General features: G+C 40.4%; 1 protein-coding gene across 1 annotated transcript in view; it reads left to right on the forward strand.

Annotated features, from left to right (window-relative positions):
• LOC142652004 (sodium channel protein type 5 subunit alpha-like) overlaps positions 1-23,533 on the forward strand; it is a 358,710-nt gene that overhangs the window by 185,483 nt on the left and 149,694 nt on the right. Inside the window, exon 12 of the mRNA XM_075827343.1 lies at positions 538-915. Within this exon, the coding sequence (XP_075683458.1) occupies positions 538-915 (378 nt within the window). The remainder of the gene's footprint in view (positions 1-537; positions 916-23,533) is intronic.

Consider the following 23,533-nt stretch of genomic DNA (forward strand, 5'->3'; position numbering starts at 1 on the left):
GATAGATGATAGATAGATAGATAGATAGATAGATAAAAAGTTGATGCTTAAATGTTCCTTTGAAGATTTCTTTGGTTCATAAATCACTCATCTTTGCAGATTAATATGGCCTTTGTGCACCTGTTCATGTTCTCCTGGAGGAAGTAGCCACTGTGTTAGCCTTTCAAGTAAAGCCAATGTCATTTCTTTCTACACCTATTTGATTGTAACTAATTTGGATCAGATTAAACAGCACTCTACCAGTTCTTGACAGGTGTCATGTCACTTTAAGACTGGACTGAAACAACAGTTGCATTAAAGGGAAGGTATGTCTGTGGGTGAATCAGCCAGTCTGGGCACCTAATGTACATGGGTATTATTCATGCACAGCACATAATTCATTCTTTCATTATTTTGATTTTAGAGCGTTTTTTGACATTTTGACAATTTTGATATACATTTCAACACAAATCTGTCAGGGTTGAGAAAATTATACATTGTTATTTTTTTTCACCCATGACACAATAAATTGTTTATTTCTTTTGCTTACTTTTTTAGTCTCTCCTTGGCATTGGTATTGGCCCTATCTCTGGTAGACGAAGGAAAAGCAATGGAAACATATTTAATTTCCGTACAAGAGACCTTTGCTCGGAGACTGAATTTGCAGATGATGAAGTGAGCAATGCCAGTTATGGTCACAGAGGTTCTTTGCTTGTTCCACGAGTAGGAAGACGCCAAAGTATCCAGAGCCAAACAAGCGCAAATTCCTATCCAAATACACCCGGATTCACACAGAATGGCAAGAGGAACAGTTCAGTGGATTGTAATGGAGTAGTTTCTCTGGTTGGAGAACTCGGCACATACTCAAATCCAACTTCTCCTGGAGGATTACAATTGCCAGCCGTCATTGTGGAGAAGTCTGGAACAGAAGAAAATGTAAGTGTTTTCTCATGGTTAACAGAAAAGAAAATGGTTCAAATAGCTCCATTTATCACAGGGATTTCCTAACTAAGATTGGAAAGGCATGGAGTAGCCGCGGCCACGCTGCTTTTTCCTTTTCCTGCTGTCAGCACAGTGCCAGTCCAGCTTTGAGCCGACTATGTGAGTTATGTAAGACAGACAGGTTGCTAGGAATACACTGTTTAACAGCTACAGTCTTTTAAATTAGGTTGTCAGGCAACACATGTATAGCAACCAGTCTGTCTCATATTACTGTGCTGTCACTGAGCATACAGGACAAGGAGCGAAAAGGATGGGCAGCGCATAAACCTTGTTTTTCTTTACGTCTTGCTGTCATATTAATAAAATTTGAGTAAAAAAAAATGGAGGAGGACCTAAAAGCTTTCAAAGGGGAATCATGAAGTTGGTCTTTGTCTCTGTCTTTATAACGCAGTTTTAATTTAGCTTTTTTTTGTTCTAATGATGTCATACAGAGTACTCTACATGACCTTTAGTCTCAAGTTATTATCCTGAGAGAATATTATTACTCCAAGATATTATACAGTATAATAGGGGATCTTGAACACTTTTATAAGACACTATAAACACTATAAACTAAGCTCTTTGCTACACGACAAGAAGATAACTTTTGATATGGGCATCCCCTGAAGTGTAGGTCTGGGTGAACCTATGCAAGGGCTGGTCTTAGGGGTGTGTGACCTGTCCAGCCACACAGCGCGCATCACTACTCATTACCGAAGAGGGCATCATTGTTTTTGATGACTCGGACACCCAGAGTTTGCACCGCCGATCTCACACTTGGTGCCCGAATCTATGTCATGGCAGCTGCACAGGATGCTGCTTTATTCCCTATTTTGGTGGGTCAGTGTTATATAAGCCATTTTATTTAAGTTATTAGGGCATTTTATGGCAATGCGATTGCATTATTTGGGCACTATATTGCACACCAGAAGGAAAGAAAGGGGGTTTCTTCACTAGAAGGTACTACACAAACCACCATCCAACCTAAAACTGGCCCTGCCTACAGTTACAGATTCATTCATATTTAACTTATCTCAACATATCCCGAGATGCCTGCCGTGAGATGTTAAACAAACATGTAAAAAAAAGATGCCATTAGTCAGTCATCCGTCTTCCATAGACTCCCATGTTAAAAAAACATATACGTTTAACATATTCGTCTTTTATTGGATGGCTGTGACAGATGCTATCCATCGGCCATCTGTCGCCATAGACTCGCATGTGAAAAAAGTGTTTACATTTAACGTATACTTTTTTTTACTGTATGGCTATGACGGATGTCTCTGATGGATGCCATCCATCGGTTGTCGATTGCCTATAGACTCTCATGATAAAAGAAAACATACATTTTGTTAACTGGATTGTGCGAGATATTGGATGGCTCCTTATTTTTTAATACTGTATTATTTGCATGGGTAAAGTGTATTTATTTGATCCTCCTATCCATGCAGTTTGACTTGAGTTGAGGAAATATACCTTTGTCTGAATTGTTGAACCATTTTACTCACAAAGTTTCTGTTACTTTCAGTGTTAATAGATAGTTTCAAAGATTTTGGTGGTTTTGTCATCTCCAGCTGTATCTCTAATGTGTATGGAGAGACGTGTGTGAATGGTCCTGCACTCTTCCCATATTATTATAGTGTTCTCCTCGCTGGATACTGTGTTGTAAATCTATTAATATACTGCAGCTCAGATAACTAGTAGTAGTTTGATTCTCTTCTGAGAAAATCTCTGCTGATTGCCTGTTATATCTACTGTGAATTTGTACTCCATTTTCACAAACTCCTCTTCAGTCCTCTTCTATCGTTTAATGTCACTGCTTCACTTGGTTAATAGAGTAGATTAATGGTTTGTCCACTAAGTTTTAGAAAAGTGTGAATGTTTGATACAGTTAGACTGAATTTAGATGCAGTGGATTTTTCTACGGATTCACAATGGCTTTACCGTGAAAAATCTGTGACGTAATACGAATACTGCAGATGTAAAAATCTGCAGCATTCCCTCAGATCCGCAGCGGAAAAATCTGCTTTGTCAGTCAGATTTTGTAAAATCCCTTAAACTAACATTGTACTGTAATTTTCTTGAAGGTTTTCAGTGCAGAATAAGCACCAAAAATCTATTGTAAATATGCCATGTCTAAATCCGGATGTATACCTCCAACGAATTGCTCTGAAATAATATGAACAGAGATCAAGGAGTCAGTCATATTAATGCTGCACTGGAAATGGAATAGGTGTCCCACCATGACAGATCCTGTTTAATCAATCAAATTAATCATTAAACTAAAGAGAAAACATATAATTCATTAGAGATATATACAGCTATATTAACCCCTTAAGGACGCAGCCTAGTTTTGGCCTTAAGGCTCAGAGCCCATTTTGGTAATAACGTCGGAATGCTTAAACCTATCCAAGCGATTCTGAGATTGTTTTCTCGTGAGACATTGGGCTTTATGTTAGTGGTAAAATTTGGTCGATATATTCAGTGTTTATATGTGAAAAATTGCAAAATTTAGAGAAAAATTTGAAAAAAATAGAATTTTTCCGAATTTAAATTCATGTGCTTGTAAAACAAATGGTTATACCAGCCAAAATAGTTACTAGTTCACATTTCCCATATGTTTACTTTAGATCTGCATAGTTTTTAGAGCATTATTTTATTTTTATTGGACGTTACAAGGCTTAGAACATGAACAGCAATTTCTCATATTTTTAAGAAAATTTCAAAAGCCTTTTTTTTAAGGTACCTGTTCAGTTCTGAAGAGGCTTTGAGGGGCCTATGTATTAGAAACCCCCATAAAACACCCCATTTTAAAAACTAGACCCCTCAAAGTATTCAAAACAGCATTTAGAAAGTTTTTTAACCCTTCAGGCATTTCACAGGAATTAAAGCAAAGTGGAGGTGAAATTTGCAAATTTCATTTTTCTTGCTGAATTTCAATTTTATTCTATTTTTTTTCTGTAACAAGGAAGGTTTTACCAGAGAAACACTACTAAATATGTATTGTCCAGATTCTGCAGTTTTTAGAAATGTCCCACATGTGGCTCTAGCGCGCTCGTGGACTAAAATACAAGCCCCAGAAGCAAAGAAGCACCTAGTGCATTTTGGTGCTTCTTTTTTATTAGCATATATTTTAGGCAGCATGCCAGGTTTGGAGAGGTGTTGAGGTGCCAAAAGAGGAGGAATCCCAAAAAACTGACCCCATTTTGGAAACTACACCCCTCAAGGAATTCTTTTATGGTTATTGTTACCATTTTGACCCCGTAGTTTTTTCACAGCGCGTATTTGAATTGGGCTGTGAAATTAAAAGAATGAAAGTTTTTCCAATAAGATGTCATTTTTGATCAGAATTTCTTATTTTCACAGGGAACAATAATTCCCCATTTTGTTGCCCAATTTTTCCTGAGTGCGGCAATACCCCATTTGTGGTGATAAACTGCCGTTTGGGCCCATGGGAGGGCTCAGAAGGAAAGGAGCGCTGTGTGTTCTTAGGAGTCCAGATTTTGCTGGATTGGTTTTCGGGTGCCATGTCGCATTTGCAGAGCCTCAGAGGTATCAAAGCAATGGAAACCCACCAAAAGTGACCCCATTTTGGAAATAAAACCCCTCAAGGAATTAATTTATGGGTGTTGTGACCATTTAGACCCCACAGTTTTTTCACAGAACTTATTTGAATTGGGCTGTGAATTTAAAAAAAAAAAAAATTTTCCAATAAGATGTAGTTTTGGCTCAAAATGTCTTATTTTCACAACGAATAAAATACCCCATTTTGTTGCCAAATTTGTCCTGACTGCGGCAATACCCTATTTGTGGCGATAAACTGCCGTTTGGGCCCATGGGAGGGCTCAGAAGGAAAGGAGCGCTATGTGTTCTTTGGAGCCCAGATTTTGCTGGATTGGTTTTCGGGTGCCATGTCGCATTTGCAGAGCCCCAAAGGTATCAAAGCAATGGAAACCCACCAGAAGTGACCCCATTTTGGAAACTACACCCCTCAAGGAATTCATTTATGGGTGTCGTGACCATTTAGACTCCACAGTTTTTTCACAGAATTTATTTGAATTGGGCTGTGAATTAAAAAAAAATATATTTTTTCCAATAAGAGGTAGTTTTGGCTCAAAATGTCTTATTTTCACAAGGAATAAAATACCGCATTTTGTTGCCCAATTTGTCCTGAGTGTGGCAATACCCTATTTGTGGTGCTAAACTGCCGTTTGGGCCCATGGGAGGGCTCAGAAGGAAAGGACCACCATGTGGCCTACTGGGAATTTTCTGGTGCTAAGTCATGTGTGCAGAAGCCCCTGAGGTATCAGTACAGTTGAAACCCCCGAGAAGTGACCCCGTTTTAAAAACGACACCCCTTAAGGAATTCATCTAGAGGTGTAGTGAGCATTTTGACCACACAGGTATTGTGTAAAAGATAATGCGCAGCAGATGGTGCAGAGTGAGATTTGCAATTTTCTATATATATGCCATGTCAGTGTCCGATATATTGTGCCCAGCATGTGCCACCGGAGACATACACCCCATAAACTGTAATGTGGGCTCTCCCGGGTACGGCAATACCCTACATGTGGCTGTTATTAGTTGCCTGGGCACACGGCAGGGCTCAGAAGGAAAGGACCACCATTTGGCCTACTGGAGCTTTTCTGGTGCTAAGTCTTGTACGCAGAAGCCCCTAAGGTACCAGTACAGTTGAAACCCCCGAGAAGTGACCCTGTTTTAAAATCTACACCCCTTATGGCATTCATCTAGAGGTGTAGTGAGCATTTTGACCCCACAGGTATTGTGTAAAAGATAATGTGCAGCAGTTGGTGCAGAGTGAAATTTGCAATTTTCTATACATATATGCCAATTCAGTGTCCGAAAAATTGTGCCCAGCATGCGCCACCGGAGATATACACCTCATAAACTGTAATGTGGGTTCTCCTGGGTACGGCAATACCCTACATGTGGCTGTTATCAGCTGCCTGGGCACGCAGCAGGGCTCAGAGGGGAAAGATGAGGAGGGGTAAGCTGTGTGAAGTGGATCAGAGCGAGTAAAACTGGGGTAAATTAAAAATAAAGGGATGGATGATAAATTTTAAAACACTCTTTCATACAGAGCTCTGGTTTTTCGGGACACGCGTCACATTGATATATTGTGTCCTTCCTTATCCCCCTCTTATAGCAGACTCTGCACCTCTTTTGACTTTTTCCCTTCTTGCCAGTTTGGGGAACTTCTCCTGGAAAGTGTTGCCCTGGTACGATGCCTGTGGCCCCGCTTCCAGAAGTCCACCGGTCCCATGTACCTATTGTAGTCCAGGATGTAGTCTGGTTTGGGGGTCTCTGTACTGGTACCTCGTACAGGTACATGGGTACTGGTGGGACATCTCTCTTGACCTTGTACTTGACACACAATATGTTGCTGCTAGATTGTGCCCTGCTCTCACCCCTTCTGAGCTTTGCCCTGCAGAGTCTTAGGGAGGCCTCTCAGATTACTTCTAGCAGTGCCACATACCGCAGGACTTCTGGAAGCGAGGCAGTTGAAGAGTGGGACGCTGGTATAAAAATTATCCAGGTTGAGGTGGTAACCCTGGACCAGCAGTGGGTGCACCAAATCCCACACAATTTTTGTATTAACTCCCAGTAAGGGGGGGGCATTCTGGGGGCTGAATACTGGTGTCCTTCCCTTTATATATCCTAAATTTGTAGGTATACCCTGATGCACTCTCGCACAGCTTATACATCTTCACGCCATACCTTGCCCTCCTACCCGGCAGGTACTGGCGGAATTGAAGCCTCCCTTTAAAATGTACCAGGGATTCATCTATAGAAATACACTTCTCGGGGGTGAATGCTGGGAAAACCGGGCACTGAAACGGTCTAATAGGGGTCTCCGTTTATACAAACGGTCAAAACTGGGGTCATCTCGGGGTGGGCACGGCTTATTATGAGTATAATGTAAGAAGCGAAGTATTGCCTCTTTAATATTTTATTTTTTAATTTCCAGCTCAGTTCTGAAGTTGCTTTGAGGGGCCCATATATTAGACACCCTTATCAAACACCCCATTTCAGAAACTAGACCCCTCAAAGTATTCACAATAGCATTTAGAAAGTTTATTAACCCTTTAGGTGTTTCACAGGAATTTAAAGCAAAGTAGAGGTGACATTTAATTAATTTAATTTAATTTATTAGGCACCATGTCCGGTTTGAAGAGGTCTTGTGGTGCTACAACAGTGGAAACCCCCCAAAAGTGACCCCTTTTTGGAAACTAGAGACCTTGAGGAATCCATTGTAGTTTTCTTGGGGTGCATGCGGCTTTTTGATCAGTTTTTATTCTAATTTTAGGTGGCGTGGTGACTAAAAAAACAGCAATTTTACTATTGTTTTTTTTTCTATTTTTTTTACAGCGTGCACCATGCACTATAAATGACATATTCACTTTATTCTGCGGGGCGATACGATTACGGCGATACCAGATGTTTATAGTTTTATTTTATGTCTTATGGCATTTACACAATAAAATACATTTTGTAAACAATCATTCACTTTTTGTGTTACCTTATTCTAAGCGCCAGAACTGTTTTATTTTTCCATCAATAAAGCCGTGCGAGGACTTATTTTTTGCGTAACGAACTGTAGTTTCGATCAGTACCATTTTTAGGTACAATCGACTTTTTGATCTCTTTTTATTCCATTTTTTGGGAGATGAAGTGACCAAACAATTGTGATTGTGGTACGGTTTATTATTATTTTCTTTTACGCCGTTCACTGCGTGGGATAAATAACGACATCGTTTTGTAGTTCAGGCCGTTATGGACACGGCGATACCAATTATGTATAGTTTATTTGTTTATTTATATATTTTTATTAATAATAAAGGACTGATAAGGGAAAAAGGGGGATTTTGACTTTTATTACTTTTAAAAGTTTTCTTTTCTTATTTTTACACAACTTTTTTTTACTTTTTCACACTTTTTTTACTTTGTCCCACTAGGGGACATGAGGGCAGGAGGCTCTGATCGCTATTCTAATACACTGCACTACATACGTAGTGCAGTGTATTAGAGCTGTCAGCTGTTCGCTGACAGCAAGCATAGTGGGTCCTGACTTTGTCGGGACCCACTAGGCTTCCGTCGATGGCGTAGCCAGAGTCCATTGTTAGGATTCTGGTTGCCATAGTAGCCATCGCGGCCCGCTATCGTGTAGCAGGCCGGCGATGGCAGCTTAACCCCTAAGAAGCCGCGATCGCTATTGAACGCGGCTTCTAAGGGGTTAATCGGCGGGGACCACGGCGATCGGTCCCTGCACACTAAGCTGTGATAGCCTGCTGTCGGAAACAGCAGGTATCACAGCTCAGACACGCGCCGGGGAAAGATGGCGCCGTGTTTACTCAGGTCAGTACTATTACTGACCTGAGCGCGAACGATGTACTTAGCGCGACGTAATAGTACTGACCTGAGCGCGAAGGGGTTAAAGTGAGGTTACAAGTGACTAAACATATTGTACAGAGCAGGCACATATACTGCACAAGTAAGGAAAATGCCATACTTGTACAATAGCAAGAATGTCTTATATGGAATCCTGTGTGGGGCAAGAAGGCGTAAAATATCACCGCCATAAGAGGCTGTATACTGTGCTTGCATCCAACTAAAAATGACTTTTGTGAGGAGCATTGTGAGGTAGGCCCTGTCAGTCAGCCGCTCTCAGGTAATCATCATTGAGCAATGGTGGTGGGTAGAGAACAACTGACTGAAAGAAAAGGCCATCTTCCAAAGCCCGCCACCCTCCCCACTCAAGTGTCCTTTTCAGCTGGATCAGGCCCCGTATACAACCTCATAACCGTGATATTCTAAGTTAAAATTGCAACAAAAAATAGTATGTGCTGAAATTTGGAAATCTTGGCGATACCACATCGCCTGTTATTTGCATGTGTTGATGGGGACTGATCAGGGAGGCTGGCAAACTGCTGAAGGGACAGGTTGCGTTTTGTCAAGTGAGCTCATTTTGTTTGATTGCCATTCACCCCGTTTTATCGCTAGTAGGAGAAAAGGGCAGTGTAACCATTTGGTTGTTTGTGCCTTTCCTGTACAGGTATACAACACTCATATAGAGGCCTAACAAGTAACCATGTGGCCACATAGCAAAATGCCCCATTGGGGCTCTAAATCACCAAGAACCCTAACAGCAGTTCAGGAAACGCAAAGGTCACCAGCATTACAGCCTCCAATCTCTCCTGTGTATTTTCCTCCTTTCCATGGCCTCTACTTCTCCTATACACTCACTTTTGTCTCTCCCTTTCCATTATCCTAAATTAATCTATTCCTTGTCCAGTGGCAGTAACTCAGTGAACATTACCCATTACCCATAGAGGTGGGGGCCCGAAACTACTGGGCCCCATAACAGCTGCTATGCCTGTCACTCTGGGAGTTATTCTATTACACTGATAGGGTAAGGAATACACAAATCCTAGGAAAAAAGGCATCACTCCAAATATAAAATATAAAGGTGTTTTATTCACGCAGTGTGTAGGCAACATTTACCTTCCGATTGATGACATTTTTAAGCAATGAATGTGTGTGTGCACAGCTTATATATAGTGTCTCAGCAATACAATCATGTAATTAAGATAATCAAATATGAAAAGATATTGCTATTCTATGTTATTTACTCATAATTCCTGTTTGTAAGTCATGTGCGTTGATCATTGCCAGCTCAGAGGTGAGTGGCAGCTGATACTTATGACACAGTAATTGAAATGAATACTTTTTAGCACTTTTTGTATAACTTTTGTACATTTGGCATTTTGTATTTATGTACATTATATGATATCCCTGTCACATAACTTGTATGGATTTTTTAACTTATTTTTTATGTCACATTGTAATATGTTCTGTATCTTTTTATATTAATCATATTTGATTATCTTCATTACATGATTGTATTGCTGAGACACTATATATATAAGCTGTGCACACACACATTCATTGCTTGAAAATGCCTTTAATGGGAATTTGAGATCTTGCCTACATACTGGGGGGAATAAAACACCATTATAATTTATATTTACATCGAGTGCTGCCCTTTTTCCTTGGATTTGTGTATCGATTAACTGAAGGGGACTTGGTCAAGACTCTTTGAGGCTTAGCACTCACCATTTAATTTTTTTGTTTTATATCACTGTGCAGCTACAATATATCTTTTGGATATAGGGTAAGGAAGTAGCACTAACCTAAGCCCATCAGGCCTATGGAAGTATTAGGGGCTGCTTTAATGCTCCATTTTGGTTGTTTTTATAGGCTATGTCAACCTTTGAACACTCGTTTTAAAAAAAATAAAACAATGTATCACGGTGTTTTAAGAAACTTTTAATAGTTTTTTTTATAAAACAAAAAAAGACTTTTTGAGATACAGCTACTATGTATCCTGGATAAAGTGAAGCCGTATCTTGCGCCCAAACCTGAATCCGTCAGGTCACCGGGACTGGGGGCTTCGGTGACAGCAGGTCAGACACGCCTCCTGTTATCGATCACATCTAAGTTCATAACTTAGATGTGATCGATAACAGGTGGATCCGACCCGCTGTCACCAAAGCCGTCAGTCCCACTGACCTGATGGATTCGGGTGTAAGCACAAGATACAGCTTCACTTTATCAAGGATACATAGAAGCTGTATTTTAAAAAGTAAAAAAAATAAATATATATATATATATTTTTTAAAAGTTACTTAAAATCTGTTGTTTTATTAAAACAAAAAAATGGATTTAAAGATTTACGCAGCTTTTTACTATGGATGTCCCATATTTCTTTTCCACATGTACTATCAATTTAATACTAAAACTATTTTGTATTACAAGAATATATAATTTGTTTATTTTTTTAAATATTAAATCACTAGCCAGCTAATCCTGACGGACTGTCGTTTTCAGTATTTTTGATGGCAAGAATAGCGACAACAAATATATTAGAAGGGCAACAGAAACCCTGATGGAGGCTCTGAACACTAGTCTGAGCAGGGTTTATGTCTACCTTTTTTTTAATCAAGCACAGCTACTTTCTTCTCTAGGTGACCTCTGTGGTTGTGAAACATTGTTAGTTATGTAAAAACATTACTGAGAAGAGTTACATGTAGCATGTCAAATACTCTGTTGCTTTGGGTATTAGTAAGCCAAAGACTAATATTTATTTAATTGGAGAACACAGATGCAATTGTGAGGCTGTAAACGAATTGAAAAACAGCTGAAAAAACGGAAGCTGAACGCCTCCAAACATTTGCCCATTGATTTCAATGGGAAAAACGGCGTTTCGTTCCGACGGGGCTTTGTTTTCGCGGTCGTTTGTAAAAACGGCGCATAAAAAAAAACGCCCCGTGAAAAGAAGTGCATGTCACTTCTTGAGCCATTTGTCTCAAGAGAAAAACAGCTCCAAAAACGTCCGTAAAAAAAATGGATCAAAAAAAATTTGATGCTTAAAAAACGTCTGTTTTTTCTTGAAAACGGCTCTGTATTTTACAGCCATTTTTAGTTTAGCGTGTGAACATACCCTAATGCTGAACTATAAATACTGTCTTTGAAAATAAAAGTAGAGACCAATTTTAATTGGTTAAGAACAATAAATACTTTCCCTACAACTACAAGCACATTGGGATTATACAGCATCGCAATACAGTGACAAAGTAGACGTTAAAAAAAATATATATTGGGATACATTTTTATTTTTTATTTAATCTTATATATTCCCCAAAATGTTCCAATAAAAATGATCACACTCTTAGATTTCCAAATGATAAAAGAATTAAATTAATTTAAATTATTTCCACTTTCAGCCATTCGCAAAAATGTTCTTGGAAAGATGTGCATCTGCACTATTGTAACACTATATTTTGTATTTAAAGGGAACTTACAACATCATTTAAAATAAAATAAAAAAGCAACTTTGTAAGTCTTGATTGATAGGGTAACTAAACTTTCAAAAAACTTCTGACATGTCATAGTGACATGTCAGAAGTTTTAATTGGTGGAAGTCCGACCACTGACAACTCCACCAATCTCTAAAACGATGCGGCAGAAGTGCTCGGGTGAGCGCTGAGTCACTTAGTTTCCGATTGGCTTTTCTCGGAAAGCCGAGCAATTGGTGTACAGGCTCATATACTTTCTACTGAGCCGAATCACCAATTGCTCATGTTTCTGAGAAAAGCCGATCAGAAACGAAGCGGCTCAGTGCTCACCTAAGAGATTCTGCTAACCTTATTTTAGCGATCGGTGGGAGTCTCAGTACTCGGACCTCCACCGATTAAAACTTCTGATATGTCACTATGACATGTCAGAAGGTTTTTGAAAGTTTAGTTACCCTTTAAAATCTCCTACACTTTTGTGTATCCAGATCCAGTACAATCCTATGTGTCTCTATTGTAACAGACCACTAGCAAACCCTATTTGTAGTCTTATTTTGCAGTCATACCCTCTTCTATATATCTCCTACTACTTGCCAATATACTGTATAATCGGTAAGTAAGCAAGAAGTATGGGACTGCTGGAGAGGAGCGCAACTGCAGGATCAAACTACAAAGGGTTTGTTTTGTAGCCTGTAAGCTTGGAGCCCCATAGCTCTGCATAGGAGCTGTAGACACAAATTAGTAGTCGATTTTTAATCAAGACCACCTGCTAAGTTACTTCCCTTTTATATTTTAGATGCATTTGATTCTATAAAAAAAAAATATGCAAATGAGGATATGGCTATTAGGAGTTGAATACTGCGTTGTATAGTTTCTTCCAGGCTGTCCGGTCCATTAAAATGAATGTAAACCCTAGGAGAAGGCACTTCAGCTCACATTGTGTGATGTCAAATACCTGTTCTTCTTCCACTTGAGTCCCAGTCTGAGTGGGGCCGACTATTGAATTACCACAGATGAACTGGGCTGTTTTGAATAATTGTATTGCTTTAAAATCAATAGAAACCAGCATTCACATTATAACCACTTATCTTATTCAGAGGTTTCTTTATTGTGTTTGATTGAGACATAGTACAGCTAAAAAGATTTTACATGGATACAGCTGTCTGTCCTAAATGACATATTTTCACAAAATTGATGAAATATAATACTTTTAGAAGCAGACGTGATTTTACCTCACACTATTTCTCTTGTTTTTGATAATGACTGCAATTAAAATCAATTATATTCTGCTTCAGAGACGGCTTTCTACTATTTTACATTTGACAATTCTAGCAAATGGTATATTTGTCCTGCATTTTTGTACTACAGCATTTAGTAGCAGTCATTAAGGGTGTACCCTGGATTTGGATTGTTGGGGGGGCATTCCTACAGACCCAAAAAGAACAGTTCACATGTAAATACGTCAGTATGCTACGGTGCTATAATATTTATTCTCACTGCAACATTCAGTGGTGCAGCTATAGGGGTCACAGCGGTCGCAAATGTGACCGGGCCCTGAAGCCAAGGGGGCCCGCAGCCCCCTCCTCACCGCGTCTATAAAAAGTTACTATAGTAACTGGGGTCGATGTAATAAAATACACGGGCCCCTGTTACTATAGTAATGACACTACTTACCCTCCTCCATCCCAAGCGCAGCGGAAGTCCTGACGTCTTCTCGCGTCATGACATCACGAAACCAGCATTCACATTATAACCACTTATCTTATTCAGAGGTTTCTTTATTGTGTTTGATTGAGACATAGTACAGCTAAAAAGATTTTACATGGATACAGCTGTCTGTCCTAAATGACATATTTTCACAAAATTGATGAAATATAATACTTTTAGAAGCAGACGTGATTTTACCTCACACTATTTCTCTTGTTTTTGATAATGACTGCAATTAAAATCAATTATATTCTGCTTCAGAGACGGCTTTCTACTATTTTACATTTGACAATTCTAGCAAATGGTATATTTGTCCTGCATTTTTGTACTACAGCATTTAGTAGCAGTCATTAAGGGTGTACCCTGGATTTGGATTGTTGGGGGGGCATTCCTACAGACCCAAAAAGAACAGTTCACATGTAAATACGTCAGTATGCTACGGTGCTATAATATTTATTCTCACTGCAACATTCAGTGGTGCAGCTATAGGGGTCACAGCGGTCGCAAATGTGACCGGGCCCTGAAGCCAAGGGGGCCCGCAGCCCCCTCCTCACCGCGTCTATAAAAAGTTACTATAGTAACTGGGGTCGATGTAATAAAATACACGGGCCCCTGTTACTATAGTAATGACACTACTTACCCTCCTCCATCCCAAGCGCAGCGGAAGTCCTGACGTCTTCTCGCGTCATGACATCACGACGCTGTGCGCCATGCATGATGTCACGACGCCGGATGGTGTCAGGACATCCGCTGCACCCGGAGCCAAAGAGAAGGGTAAGTGTAACATTACTGTCTGCTTCGGCCCTGTATCTAAGCCTACCTTGTGGTAGGATTAGATACAAGGCCATGTATGATACTGTCTGATGGGCCCTGTATCTAAGCCTACCTCATGGAATGAGAATAAAAAAAGCTGTAATCGAAGTAATCCTCGAATACGAAGTAGTCCAACAGCCGAACCTGTAAAAAAACATAACCACACAAAAAAATTAGTAACACATAAAAAAGCAAAGCAATTATTATCTTACCTTTCCTGGGTCCAGCGCTGGAGCCGCAATGTCAGAGAACTGAGCCCTATATCTAAGCCTATCTTGTGTTATACTGTCTGCTGAGCCACTGTATCTAATGCTATCTATAGCTTTAGGGTCAGAGTGCTACAGATATGCTGTCATTTTATTTATTTATATATATATACATTCATATATACACGCACACATTTTTTGGGGGTGTTGGACATATGTTAGTGCAAGTATACTTACTGCCAGGACCCTGTATCTAAGTCTATCATGTGTGATACTGTCTGCTGGACTATGTATCTAAGCCTGTCATGTGTGATACGGTCTGCTGAGACCATGTGTCTAAGCCCATTATGTATGATATTGTCTGCTGAGACAAGGTGGATATGTGGGACTACCTACAGGGGACTGCATGGCACTGTCTACAAGGGGGATGTATGGCAGGGGGAACTGTGTGTGGAACCATAAGGCTGGGTTCACATGGGGCAGATACGCTGCATAAAAGTACGAAGCGTATCCGCTCTGTGCACCGCAGGGAATTCCGGGCGAAAAACCGCACAAAGCTGTGGTGCAGTTTATCGCCCGGAATGTAGGCTGAGGAAAACTGCTGCTAGCAGGCCAGCCTCCTGGGATGAAACCTGTGATTGGCTGCAGCGGCGGTCACATGGGATAAAGCGTCATCCCAAGAGGTCTGCCCTCTGACGTTACCCAGGCCGGCCTCTTGGGATGATGTTTCATCCCATGTGACCGCCGCTACAGCCTGTGATTGGCTGCAGCGGTCACAGGGGATGAAAAGTCATCCGAGGAGGCCGCGCTGGAGGAAGAAACACAGACTCCTAGTTAAGTATAGTTTTTTTTTTTTCAGAGTTGCGCTTTTTGCGGCAGAATCGCTGCGAACACGTCGCAAAAAATGCAACAACTGCTATTTTTTGCAGCTTTTACCTTCCCATTGAATTCAATGAGGAAAATATGCCGCGAATATGCAAATACAATTGACATGCTGTGGAATAAAATTCCGCACTGCAGGTCCATTTCTGAGCGTTTTTTCCACTCAGTATTTACGCAGCATAGTTACGTAGTTAGTACAGTTGAAAAAAGACACATGTCCATCAAGTTCAACCAAGGGATCGGAAAAGGGAAGGTAAAAATTTCTACACATAGGAGCTAGCCTTTTTTAAAGCCATCTACTGTCCATGCTGTGACAGCTCCTGCGGTAGACTATTCCATAGATTCACAGTTCTCACAGTAAAGAAGGCTTGTCGCCTCTGCAGGTTAAACATTTTTTTCTCCAGACGGAGGGAGTGCCTCCTTGTATTTTGAGGGGGTTTTACATGTAACAGGATTTCATCATATTTTTTGTATGTGCCATTAATATATTTCTATAAGTTAATCATATCCCCCCTTAGTCGTCTTTTTTCAAGGCTAAATAGGTTTACTTCTTCTAATCTTTCCTCATAACTTAGATTCTCCATGCCCCTTATTAGCTTCGTTGCTCTGTTTTGTATTTTTTCTAACTCCAGGGCATCCTTTCTATGAACTGGAGCCCAGAACTGAACTGCATATTCTAGATGAGGCCTCACTAATGCTTTGTAAAGTGGTAATATTACATCCCTGTCCCGCGAGTCCATGTCTCTTTTAATTCATGACAATATCTTGCTGGCCTTTGAAGCAGTCGATTGACATTGCATGCTGTTATTTAGTTTATGATTTACAAGTACACCCAGATCCTTCTTAACAAGTGACTCTCCCAGTGTAGCTCCCCCTTAAACTTAATTTGCCAACTGGATGCCTAAGCACTTAGTTTGTTTAAATCCGCTTGCAATTCATGAACATCTTCCATAGACTGAACATTACTACATAGCTTGGTATCATCTGCAAAAACACAAATAGTGCTATTAATCCCATCCTCTATATCATTAATAAATAAGTTGAATAATAGTGGTCCCAGCTCTGAACCCTGGGGTACACCACTTATAGCCGGGGACCATTCAGAGTAGAAATCATTGACCACAACTCCCTGGATACGGTCCTTGAGCCAATTCTCAATCCAATTACAAACTATACTTTCTAAACCCACAGTCCTTAATTTACCCATTAGACATCTATGAGGGACAGTGTCAAATGCCTTTGCAAAGTCCAAAAACACTATATCCACAGCGGCCCCTCTGTCTAGGCTTCAGCTCACCTCTTCATAAAAACATATCAGGTTAGTTTTACCACTTCTGTCCTTAGTAAAACCGTGCTGGCTGTCACTTATAATACTATTTTTTGTCACATAATCCTGTATATAGTCCCTCAATAGCCCCTCAAACATTTTCCCCACGATGGATGTTAAGCTTACTGGTCTATAATTACCCGGGGAAGAACTAGAAAATAGGCACCACATTTGCCCTGCGCCAGTCCCTTTGCACTATACCAGTCACTAGAGACTCTAGAGGGGGACTGAAATAACTGAACTAAGCTATTTAAGAACTCTAGGGTGTAACCCATCTGGTCCCGGGGCCATGTGTACATTTATTTTATTTAATTTAGCTTGGACCATCTCTACATTCATCCAATTCAGTATATCAACTGATATATTAACAGCACTGGCACCGGCTACATCAGCTGCTCTTTCTTCTGTTGTATATACAGAGCTAAAGAACCCATTTAGTAACTCTGTCTTCTCTTGATCCCCTGTGACCAACTCCCCATTACCACTATCTAGTGGTCCTACATGTTCAGACCTTGGCTTTTTTGCATTTATATACTTGAAGAATTTTTGGGGATTTGTTTTACTATCCTTAGCCACCTGCCTTTCATTTTGCATTTTTTCAAATTTTATTACATTTTTACAGATTTTATTAAGCTCTTTATAATTTAAAAAGGCTACAGCTGTACCCTCAGATTTGTATTTTTCTAATGCCCTTTTTTCTGTCATGTATTGCCCTTTTTACAGAAGGTGTAAGCCATGTGGGGTTTAATTTTAGTACTTTATACTTGTTACCTATAGGAATAAATTTTGCACTATAATTACCCAAAGTAGATTTGAAAATCTCCCATTTATCATTTGTCCCATTATTTAACATTAGTTCTTCCCAGTCTATGTCCTGAATTGCAGCCCTCATCCTGGGGAAATTGGCCTTCTTAAAATTAAGTGTTTTTGCCCTCCCAGCCTGCGTTTGTTTTTTACAGTATAGGTAAAATATAACTATATTGTGATCACTGTTACCGAGGTTTTCACGAACATTGACATTTCCAACAAGCTCTGCATTATTGCAAATGACCAGATCCAACAGAGCTTCACCTCTAGTCGGGTCTTCCACAAACTGGCCCATAAAATTTTCCTGCAACAGGTTGAGGAAATGTCTCCCCTTTGCAGTTGAAGCCGAACCATTACACCAATTAATATCCCGGTAATTAAAATCTCCCATTATCACTACTGTACCCGCCTGTGCAGCCCGCTCCATCTGTTTATATAGCTGACCTTCCATCTCCTCAGTTATATTGGAGGGTCTATAGATTATACCAAAAGTAATTTTTTTCAGTGTTTACCTCCCTTTCTAGTTCCACCCACAAGGTTTTAACCTCCTCACAATCTTCATCCACTAATGTCTCTTTCACACTCACCTTCATATCGCTTCTCACATACAGACATACACCACCGCCTTTCCTATTCACACTCTCTTTCTAAAAAAGTGTAAAGCCCTGTAGATTTACAGGCCAGTCATGTGAAGAGTCCGGCCTTTTTTCAGCAACACCCACTATATCTATATTTTCTTCTAGTATCAAGGCCTCCTTCTCCCCCATTTTGCATGCTAGACTTCTGACATTTGTGAACATACACTTTAACTTGCCTTTCAGTTTTTCACTTTCAGTATCAGAAATGTAATTATTTGACATTATTTGGGCATTTTAATTTTCATTGCTGTTTTGTAACAAAAGGATCTCCTTATCTTGTTGTCTAGTTCTCTCCCCACAGTCTGTTTCTCCCCCCACCAATATAGTCTGACCCCTCTCTAACCTGACTACCACTTTATCTTCTACATTTACGCAGCATGTGGATGAAATTTGTTCAATATAATCCACTTTGCTGCTACTGTGTTCTGCTGCGTTTTTTTTACATCTGCAATTCGGACAGAAAAAACGCAACAATTCCGCTCCATGTGGACAAGCCTTAAAGGGGGGTTATGACACTATATACAGGAAGCATTGTGTGGGGCACTCTCTACACGTGTCTTTGATTAGAGCCCCGAGACATAACTTTGCTTGGGGCCCCAGAAATGAAATATTGCCCCTGAGGGTTAGTACAAGGATACTTACTGTCGGGGCCCTGCATCTAAATCATGTGTGATACTGTCTGCTGGGGCCATGTATCTAATCCTATCATGTATGATACTGTCTGCTGAGACAATTCATCCAATTCTCGGGACAATGCATATGTTTCAGGGCTTGTGCCCCTGATCTTTTAAGACCCTAGCAACGCCCATGCTTACCAGAAATCATCTATGTGCTGGGGGGATAGCCCCAAATTCTGAGTAAGTTGCTTGAAGTTAAAGTCTTAACATTGTAGAGTTTATTTCAACCTTAGATTAAATAGAAGTCCTTGAGCTGTTGCTATAGTCAAAGTATCCATTCGTGTTGTGACCCAGCCGTCTAAGATGTAGGCACTTAAATGGTAGGTCTGCCTACATTTTACTTTTCTGGAGTGATATGGAGTTGTTGATGATTCTCTTAGCTTGCTTCATCCAAATTATGACTCTCCATGGCTGCATGGAGTAATTTCATGATCGTCGTCATTTCCTAAATAAATAGGCCCCCTCTAGTAGATATACCAGTATCCAGAAGAGGGATTTTTTTAATTATACAGAGAATGGGGTGGATCATAACACCTCCCCATGCAGATAATGAGGGTGACTTGATGCAAGAGAAGCACAAAGGGAGACTCTCCCCAATCTCCACACTGGGACTCCACATAAAATTCTGGGTGATGGGAGTTTGTCTCAGGTCTTCTCAGAAACTTAAACCGGTTGTTAGTTTTAGACAATTTTGCTTGGTTTTAAGGGTGCGTTAAAAATAAGCTGATAGCATGGTGTCCCACAACTGGGACCACCGGCAATTATCTGTAATCTGAGTGTCACAACAGGGAAAATTAAGCATTACATGGTGCCCATAGAAATCAGTGACCTGTCTGTGAAATAAAGACCGCATAGACAGATCGGGTACTCCAGAGAGAGAGAGAGGGAGACAGTCTTTATAGTTGCTCTCCGCTCCACCTAATTAATGAAGAAATGAGGGACCCCTGTCTTTTAACTCAGAATTCCCTGATAGGGTACTTGAAAATTGGTTTACTAAACCCTAAAGGCCCTATTACACTGGCCAATAATCGGCCGATGCAGCGAGCGGCGATCAACGATGGCGATTGTTTGCTGCTGTCCCAAAGAGCTATGTATGGGGATGAGCGATCGTTACTCCGATCGCTCGTCCCCTTACATTATTATTATGTCGGCAGCGCGTCTAAGGAGGGAGATGTGCTGCCGACAATGATAATATTTCAGTTTTTTAAAACGATACGATCAGCAGATGATTGAGCATTTGCTCGTTCATCTGCTGATTGCTGCCCTGTTTACACAGGGCAATTATCGGCAACGAGTGTTATATGAACTTTTGCCTGCCCCATAATCGCCCAGTGTACAACCCCTTTAAAACAACCTTAACACTCAGTTTTGCATGGAGATTTCCTTTAAGGATATGGTCAGATTATGTAAAGTGGCAGAAATATTCCCTTTATAAACTGTTCTACACATATCAGATACAAATATGTCTGCAGCACCGTATTGGAATTTGAGGTAACATAATCCTTGTTCATAGCTTTAGCCATTTCTTCTTGTAGGCCAAGTACCACAAAGCATGATATTCTAAGTTCTATTTGTCAATCAATGTAGGATTTTTCTCTTTACTAGCAGTGATCTTGAGTTAAGCATAAAATATGGGCGATTTAGGAATTGTATAGTAAAACAAACCAAAGGCTTGTGCTATGATGTTGACTAGTGGTCACTATGAGATAATCTCCATGGATGTGCTTTCTTTTTTCACATTACGTGTGCCAGACTGCCGCTCTTTGTGTGCCTAAGCTGAGTACTAATCACCACACGTTACATGGGGTAAACAGATGCAAAGCAAAGTGGTTTCCAATGGAGTGGAAACTTTTCCCTTTTGATTGTCAGTGGTCTCGTGAAAGCAGTGTTTACTTATTATATGATGCTGGCTGGAAGAAAGAAAACTCTTTAAGACTTTGATTCCTGCTAAGATAACTTGAATCAAACAGGAACGAGAAATAAAGCAATTGGACTTGGAACAGTAAAGAGCTTTGGCTAATGTATCACACTTATTGTGTTCCATAAGCATGGATTAGACATGGCAGAAGGTAAAATAATTGTCACTCATGTCGTTTTTTTGTGGTTGGCGCAACACAATACCTTTGGGAACACGATATGAAGTAAATGTGAAAATAATTCTTTGGGATTCAAACAGGTCAATTTTATTCTGGGCTTTAAAATCCAAAGTAATTTAAGGGAGACTCTAACAGATTATGTATATATGTCTTCCCTCCAACTTAATGTAATGGATATTTGACATGAATCAGACTAGGTCACAACGAGATAAGGAATGGAAGGTGGCTGATGAAAATGGTGGCATCATGGTTGTCTAGGAAATATCTCCAAAGCTCCATGGCAATATATACTCATTTGGTGACGCAATGACAAGGACGTGGATGCAAAACAGGCTCGGTATCTAATCTATGCAGAAAATTTGTTCTGGATTTGAAAGCCAAGTGGCAGGGAGCCCTTTGTCTCACATTCATTTTGAAGAGGCAGCAGAAGGGCAGCTTAACACAATACCAGCAAAACTATGTGGAAGTAAATATAGAAATTCTGTTTGTATAGTCATTTCATGTCCCTTATACTGCTTATATTCTTTCTTTATTGTTGTATTGTGTAGTTCCTGCAATTATGTCAGAGGCTACATTTCACAGGAACGCATCTACATAAAGTGTGCTTTTATAATCTTGAATGAGAAGTGCCTTATATAACTTATATAGTACAGATGTAGCCAAGTTTGTCTTGGCTCGATAACTTGCTGCAGCGTGATATCACATGAAAAAAAGCCATTGAAAAAGTCAAGTTAAAGTTTCCTGCCACTGTTTATTTAATGTGTTAAAAGTCAAGATGAAGATGGCTACATCTGTATATGTAAGATGCTGTACTACACTAAAATATAAAGTACAGTACATGATAGAAAGTATAGTATTATATAATTCTGCCATTAGGTAAATTAAACTTCTTCTTTAATTGTTATATGAATATTTATATAAAGATTAGTTTTTATGATTAAGTCCAGTTTGTACAGGGAAGGGGGTGACTTGAAGCTCCTGTGCCCCAATGCAAAGTCAGTAATAGGCCCCAAATGTAATCTATAATACTGGTTTCACTATATGGAGTAACCTTTGGGACCCCTCGTGCTCCAGTGCCCAGGTGTGACCCCCCCCCCTGAACCCCCTACAGTTATGCTCCTGTGTGCAGGTAAGGCATCGTTCTCAACATTAGTAGGAAGGTCTAGCTTACTGCCATAATCACAACACTACTGCAGTGCTTCTATGGTTGCCACCAGGCCAGTGAACCACCCGCCTAACTGGTATTAACACTGGTATTAACACTGGTACCATAAATATTTTTTTACCGGCAATAGCAAGTGGCGGTAGTTTTGCAAAATAAGACCGTGTGTCTCAGATTACTTCCTATTTGGATTGGATACTGACCCTTTTTCAGGCCGCCCAGCCCTAGAAATTTCAGCAGCATAAGGACTAGCTTAACTTTGAGATTAGTGCCAGTGGGGGATTGTAGTGGGCAAGGCAGCAGAGAGACAGCTACTCTCACATTTACCAGCATGACATGGGCAAACTGCCTGCCTATGCAGCCCTGAAGTGAAGAGTGGAGGTGGAAGGAGGAAACTGACTGAGTTACAGGCAGTTATTTTCTGTTTGTAACAAAACGGCGCCAAGCGCCTACTTACCTTGTCCCGCATCGTCTTTCACCCATTTCCAGAGCCGGAGCTCACCCAGTGTTCGGTGTGCGGTACTACATGATGGAGCTCCCTCAAGTGGTCAAAGTGCAGTACCACATGCCGGAGCTCCCTCTAGTGGTCTGCATGCGGAAGCACCTTCAAATTAGAAGAATTCCCTCTGCTGTCACATGATTGAATTGCACTTCTTTCATAAGCCTCTTTCTGAGCACCAACCAGAGTATTAGGTCCCATCCTGACTCCAGCTCTCTTGTTCCAGTACCTGTTATTGACTCTTTGTATACCTGTCCTTAGCTCGTTACTCATGGCTCGTTTCTGAACCATTGCTTGTCACCTCTTCCTCTGCTTTTTTTGACTATTCTCTTGGATATCGGTTTGACTTTGCATCCTCATACAGTCATTGCCTGTTTTCAACTAGCCATGTTAACTGGGCAGTTAGAGGGTTAGCCAACTGCAGGCCCCTGGCAGCTATTCTCATAACGCCATGCGGTAGTGGCTGGTGAAAACCGTAGGGCCTGTTAGACTCGACACAGCCAGCACTAACTCTAAAATGGTGAAAGGGAATTCTGTACGTCCAGCCCGGTTTGTGACACTATCTGAATCTTCCATTGCCATTCACATACACAGTGGGAATCATGCCTACTTTTTACCATGTTTGTCCTTTTTTACATGTGCCGGTTGTGTGTTTTTTTTTTGGTTTTTTTTTATGTGCTTTGCGCAAACCCCCCCCCAAAACACCACAAAATGTGTAAATACACCGTAAACCTGTCCGGTATTATTGAGTGGAATAGATGGCAACCCTAAGTGTGCCCTGCATAATAAGCTGTTCACTCAGGTCAAATCTTCCCCCTGTTTAATTTTACACTTACGAACAACCCCTTCTCCCAGATTAGAGGGGCTATATGGTCCTAAAGAGGC

This window comes from Rhinoderma darwinii, chromosome 5 (assembly GCF_050947455.1).
Source record: "Rhinoderma darwinii isolate aRhiDar2 chromosome 5, aRhiDar2.hap1, whole genome shotgun sequence".
NCBI lineage: Eukaryota > Metazoa > Chordata > Amphibia > Anura > Rhinodermatidae > Rhinoderma > Rhinoderma darwinii.